Here is a 6,790-nt window from a genome sequence, read left to right as displayed (position 1 = left end):
AAAGGCAAGGAAATAATGTTATTTCTACTCTGCAAATGTAGAAGCCAAGGCATAAATGAATGTTTTTTTCAACTCTGTTATTTCAAATTTCTTCATTAAATTATGCTGGTGTCCACCGAAATGCAAAGCCATTTCTTACACTCCTTTCTCTCCCAAGTTACCTGTCACAGTAAGTGTAGAGCCTTGAAAATCAGCTTGCTCAGCCTTTTAAAACTGGGATCCACACAATGCTCTTGTACTTTCAAGGTGCACTCCCTAAGAAAGGTGCTACTAAAACTGAGTTTGCCCAGGCAAAACAAAATACAAAAATGCAGTGATTGCATTATGCTAAAGGTATTTATCACTGCACAATTACACTGTGGATATACTGGAGGAAGAATAATATTGTTAAATGGGAGTACTGTAAACATGCCTACGTGTCTTTTCATTACAATGTGTGAAATGAAGAAAGGACTCAATGCTTTTGAATTTTTGTCAAAAACTCTTTATTTTATAAAAATCACAGGATTCATTTAAAATCTTAACTGATAAGAATTAATCAGAAATTATCTAACTTCAACTTGATGATTCAGAAATTAACTTAAATAGTCACACACCAAATGAGTTAGCCAATGTAACATGGTGAACAGGTTTTTAACACAGTGAACTTGGTTTAGTAACTGTGTGTGCCTGCATTTGTCCAAGAGCTGAACCCTACATCCACAGACTAATGCTGTCCTTGCCACAATGACATTCTGTATGAGGCACTAACTATAGGATACCTTCAAAATTATTTTCCCATTTAAAGCCAGAAAACTGCACTGACCTTCCACCAACCAGAGATTCTGAAAGCCAGTGAGGACTTACTGAGCTTCTTCCATATTGAGCAACACTGAACAGCATCTGAATGCTTTTCTTCTTCAGCCTGACACAGACTTTCACAGGGTAGTTAATTACTCTTGGCTCTTCCCGTGGTAGCTGACAGATTTGTCTTGATACTGGCCAGCTAGGTATCATCTAAATTTTTCTCTTTATCTCCTTGCCATCCATGAGGAATGTCCACTGGGATCTTCCAGATTAACTTCAGAGATCTGCCACTTTATCAGTATGGCAAAATTAATCTACCAGTAGTCTTCAGAAAATACAGTTCCCTTGAATTCCAGGTGCTGGGTTGGGATCCCTTTCCCTGATCTGCCATATCCTTTCTTCAAATGAATTAACAGGAATCATTATATACCAGAAATTACTTTAAATAAAGTAATTAAGGATAAATGCCATTAACAGAAAGCAACTGAACTAGGAAAAAACTTGTGTAGGCTCAGCATTAAGGCTGAATGTGACTCACAGTCTATAGAGACTGAATGAAACAGCTCAAACTGTGTTTCCTCCTGCATTTTGCTTTCTCACATGAAAAACTTACTGAACTCTCTTGTGGTTCAGCAGGAGATGCACTGACCACTGGTTCCATATTTACTGTGGAGCTGCCAGGTGGCTGTTCTGGATGGAAAAGGGAGTCCAGGTCAGGATCTGTAGGACTGCAATGCAGAGGGGAACCAGACAGACCAGGTAGAACATGGCATCATGGAGATCTAAAAACGACCTGCTGAAACAAATGAGAATGCAGCTTTCAATATGAAGATTAATTTCCATGGTCATTAAACAAGTTATTTTAAAATCATTCCCATTATAAACACAGACATGCTACTGTACAGTCAATTCTAAGTAAAATGAATAGAAGTATCTTGTGTCTTTTCTAATTTTTCATACAGATATGTATTATATATTGCTTTCTCTAGGTGGGAGGAATTCAGACAATTAGCACACAAAGAGTTAATTTTAATACAACCTAAGCAATCCTGTTCACTACTTTCCTGACTATGTAATATAGAAATCAATTTAAGCAAATTTCATCCAAAAAGCTTTAATAAGACTGAAAAATTTGGAAGAGAAAGAAAAGTAGAAAATGGAAGCAAACATTTGAACATGAAATTAATTTATTTGAGTTGAAATCTGTGCTACTTACTATCCACATAGTGGGATGTTTTAGATGCTGAATGCTAGATAGAAGTAATGATAATTGCACAAAATTCAGGTGTAGTTTCAAGGGCCATTTGAAATATCAAACTTTATTTCATTTGGTTTTAAAATAAATGATTACAAGATAATATAAGCCATAGAAAGAATAAATGTGAAATTCACACTAGTTTTCATTTTTTCTAGTAAATGCATGGCATTTCCTCATTTAAATTTTCTCTAATGAAAAATAAATAAAAGCATCAGCAAATATGAATGAAGAAAGAAAATAGAAGAATTAAATGAGCTCCCTTTTATGAGCAGTATGGTTTCTGACAGCTCAAAGCATGCATTTTGGCATTCATCTAGCAGGAATCATTATCTACTTGCATTCTGTTAATTATGGGATTCTAATTACTTAAATATCAGGAAAGTCAACTCAAGCTGAGAAACAGCCCCTAAGTGAACTTTCTCTCCATGAGGCAGTTTATGTTCGTTTCTAATTTTTTCCTTAGCATTCAGGGATGAGATAAGAGACTCACAGAACAGCCATGGACATGGTCCAAAAAACCTGAAATCTGTGAAAAATACCCAAACCTTGAACAGGCTTCTGAATAAAACCTAAGAGCTCCTCTGAATCATGAAAGAAATGCTCAGTTTAACAGAAAAAATGCTTACGAGCTCCAACAAAGCCCAGATCCTGTCCTTAGTACAGACACGGGCTCATAAATGAGCACAGTTTATCTCAAACCATGTACATGCTAATGCTACATAAGAAAACAAAAGCCCACAGGCTCACAAGTGAATCACTTAATCACTCGGGCAATTGCATTTGTGACTGGAAGTGCTCACTAGGCCACTGGTCCATAGCCAATGTTTATTGGCAGTGACAATAATTTACCATTTGGAGTTGTTTACTGGCCTGTATCCAACTGCATTTCCAGTGCACCTACAGGGGAAGGAGCCCTGTACGCAGCTCTGGCACAGCTGCCCCCAGGGACTGCAGGAGCAGTGCCAGCAGGGAGGCCACAGACACATTATTTAACCACCTAAAGATGAGAACAGGACCCAGACACAGTTAACAGGATGCTGGGGCTTGCATTTGGCCTGTTCTGCACACTGAAGAGGATTGCAGTTTTCAGTGCTAACATTATTCCATCTTTACACAAAGAACACCTGCAAAATCACTCACACGGTGCAATCCTGATTTGGTTTCACTGGAACAATGCTGATTTAAGAAAATAATATTACCTATTTTACTCTAAAACCTTAAGTTATTGAAGGAATTATGAAAAATATCTATAATACACAAAACAAAGAATGGGAAAATATTTCATTTAGGGACTGGGGTAAATCAAGAGCAGAGTTTGGATTTTATCACAATTACAGCTGAACAAGTAACTTCAGAAATTTCCACATCTACCTTTTTTTTTGCACACACAGGAATAAAACATACAATGTTTCCCTAAACAGCCCTAAAATCACTCTGAACAGAACGGCAGGTAGTTCAGTAATTCAGTATGAAAGCATTAACAGTTTAAAGTGTCTTCAATAAATAATGAAGAATTGCTGCCAAATAACTTTATTTTGAAGAACGAATTTGAAAAGCACTCTCAAGAGAAGCTGGTGGTAGTTGCAGTGGCTCTCCAGAAGAGGGAGGTTTTAAACTAGGCATCTTTTCCATAGCAAAGTAAAAAAAAAAAAAAAATCAAGCCAAACTAAAAAAAAACAAAAACCAAAAACCAAAAACAAACCCAAAGAAGAACAAAACACATCTCAAGCCATACAGGGCACATACTGCTTTGCTATGATGATGGAAGAAAGGAAAAATCAGGACACTCCATTCTGCAAAGAACTGCTCCAATTTTAAAGACATTAAAAACACTTTGCATGACAAAGTGCTAGACTTCTGTGCAGCGACCACATTTCCTAGGGATGTGGCACAATGTGTGAGCAGAGGGGAAGGATCACCTCTGCCCTGCTGCAGGACTTTGTCTAATTCCAGCCCACTCCTCCAGCCTGTCGAGATCCCCCCAGATGGCAGTGTCACCCTCTGTGCAGGTGCCACAGCCCCAGCTTTGTGTCATCCCCAAACTTCCTGAGGGTCCTTCCTGCCCCATCATCCTGTGTCACCAGAGGACACAAGGAAAAACGACGCACCACAGCTTTGGTCACCATGAAGAGACTAATTTATTTTTTCTGACTCCAATCATTTATAGTTCTCAAAAGGTGCCAGTGGATTGGAAGGTGAACGTGCCACCTCTCCAACGACTCTGGACAAACTACCAGTCTATCAAATTTCTCTGCCTCTATGAAAGAATGCAAAACAATAGGTTGTTTACAGAAAGTTGCGTGAGAAAATTCTCTACAAGAATGTAAATTCAGAAGGCTTTAGAAAATCCTAAGAAATCAGGGCGACAATCCTGGTCACCAGGAATGCAGCCCAGGCAGGCAGTCTCCACTGCCTTCCCCTGCCCACCAGGCAAGTCATTTAGCTGTAGAAGTTTATCAAGTTGGTCAAGCATCACGTCCCCTTGGAGGAGCCATGCTGGCTATTACTGATGATTTTATTGTCCTTACTGTGCCTGCAGCTTTCCACGATTAGCTGCTCCATCATTGTTGCTACAGTTTAACTCTCAGTTCAAGGAAAAGCAATAATTATTAGTAAAATAAATTATTAAAAATAATTCAGAATGCAGCAAATAGTGTGTAGACTGCATATTCTGCCTTGTCCCAGTAATCAACATTGCTGGAAACTCTTCAGACATATTTATTCAGGGCCCAAACATTTTGTTAATGCAGAATAAGGGTCCTCTGCACTATCTTCACAATTCACTGCCACTACACGTAATAAAGCAAATGCTTTCCAAAGCACTTAATAGATATTGCCAGCTTTAGAGAAGGAGGAAAGACAGAGCTGAGATTGTATTGGCATGGGTCATAATACTTCATTTTATATAATTCACGTGTCTGAAAAGCTTTTTTTCACCCAAAACAGTTTGGGCATATTTTAAACAATCTTTTGTATTTAATTTCTGTTTGTCCTCAAACAACTTGGTCCCTGGGCAAGTGTATTTTAACTGTCTGCCTATGGCTGAAATATGAGATCAGCCAATAGGTTTTTAATATATATAAGTAATTTTAGCTCAGTCAATGGTCTGAGAATAGTGCCAAGGGCAAACTGACTCCCTGGAAACAACTTTGAGCTTTCTGGTCTTCATGGATTGTGTATCAACCCTGTACTCCATTTGCATGCAAAGGAAAACCCATTCACACACTACATATACAGGAAACACAGGCAAACTGCTTCATATTTAAGAAATTATGTTTGCAAGGATAGGCAAGAGATATACTGTTTCAGGTGCTCTGATTCACTAATCTCAGCTTTGTATGTTTTATGCTGTTCCTGGCTCTAGTGAAATAAATAAAATTTCAGCATGACTCAAGTGAAAACACACGATTTATAGATTGAGCATTCCAAGTATTTCAACCTCTATATAATAAATTCATTGTTGCTATAGTCCAGGGGCTATTTACCAGGCAAAAAAGATTTATGACTACTGTGATTTAAAATCCTTCCACAAAGGGATCATTTCTCTGATTGAAAGGGATCAGAACTGCAGTTTTTATGTTTCAAATCTGAATTTCTCTGAATCATCAAGATGAATATATTCAGCCCTCTCATATCCACATCCAGTTCAACCTACCACTCTTCTGCAAAAATCACTCATCTTATTTGACATTACAATGAGGTTCATGTCCTCTTCACATCATCTCACTGGCTATCTACGGAATGCATTAAAGTAAGCTGTTCTCACACATAGCCTCAAACTTAAGCTGCCTTTGCTTCTGCCTGGATGCATTTCTGAAGACCACCTGTTGTTCTTTTATGTCATGCTTGTCCTCATACATTTGTTTAGAAAATTCCTCAAATATGGAATGTTCTCCTAACCTTAGGTGACACATAACCAGACCTCTCTCCCTCACGAGCTATCTCCACAAAAGTTCATATAAAATTTTGTTTATCTGTTCCTCCTAAAATTTTGTTTATCTGTTTTTACTAAAAGTTTAGGAGAGCTATGTAGCTCTCAGGATATTCATGTTGTACCTTCAATTAAATCCTAATCAGGACTGAATTTTCCATTTAGCCCTGACTTCAGTTATTCCTTATGTTGCCACTTCCTCCTGATGGTCATAAATACAGCCTGTGACCCTTTCAGTGTGGTTATTCCCTGTTAATTTATTTTTATAAAAGCCCACACATGTCCAACTAACCAGCAAGCACAGCTTTATGCTGTTTTAAGGTCTCCAGGGACTGCAATGAAATCATTAGCATTAGAATGGTAAGGAGTATTGGAGCCAAAATGATACACTCCTACTCGAGGCAAAGTCTCTCCCTCTAGTGATTATACTGCTTCCTCTCAAACAGAAACAAAAAAGGATCTGATTAACATTATATATTATATATTTAAGGAAGCAGGTTTATGAGGTAAACAAAATGCAGATGCCAGGACAACGTGTATCTTAATAAGAGCTATTAGGTGATCTCAAACATTTTCTACTTTTATTGCAAAAGGCCTGGGGATGAAAGGTATCCTTTGCTTTTCAAAATTAGATAGATATCCTCATGAACATTGTTTAATAAATGATTTACTCTTTAAAAAAACATTTGTACTTCTACACAGACAAAAACAGCTGGTAAGTATTTTTAAAATGTTTATGTTTTTGAAGTGCAATTGATGCAAAGTAATTGCTGATCAATTTTATTTTTAGATTACAGAGTATTTAATGTTATTTC

General features: G+C 37.6%; 1 protein-coding gene across 3 annotated transcripts in view; it reads right to left on the bottom strand.

Moving 5' to 3' along the window:
• Positions 1-461: 461 nt before the first annotated feature.
• LOC137483665 (transmembrane protein 180-like) overlaps positions 462-6,790 on the bottom strand; it is a 17,547-nt gene continuing 11,218 nt past the window's right edge. For 2 of the 3 annotated variants that reach the window (XM_068206956.1, XM_068206959.1), the window contains exon 7: positions 462-1,582. In XM_068206956.1, the coding sequence (XP_068063057.1) occupies positions 1,450-1,582 (133 nt within the window). In that variant the 3' untranslated portion in view covers positions 462-1,449. The remainder of the gene's footprint in view (positions 1,583-6,790) is intronic. The other variant, XM_068206957.1, reaches the window with a different exon arrangement.

Source organism: Anomalospiza imberbis, chromosome 16 (assembly GCF_031753505.1).
Source record: "Anomalospiza imberbis isolate Cuckoo-Finch-1a 21T00152 chromosome 16, ASM3175350v1, whole genome shotgun sequence".
Lineage (NCBI taxonomy): Eukaryota > Metazoa > Chordata > Aves > Passeriformes > Viduidae > Anomalospiza > Anomalospiza imberbis.
The sequence above is the reverse complement of the archived record's forward strand: the minus strand, read 5'-3'. Positions and strand labels throughout refer to the sequence as shown.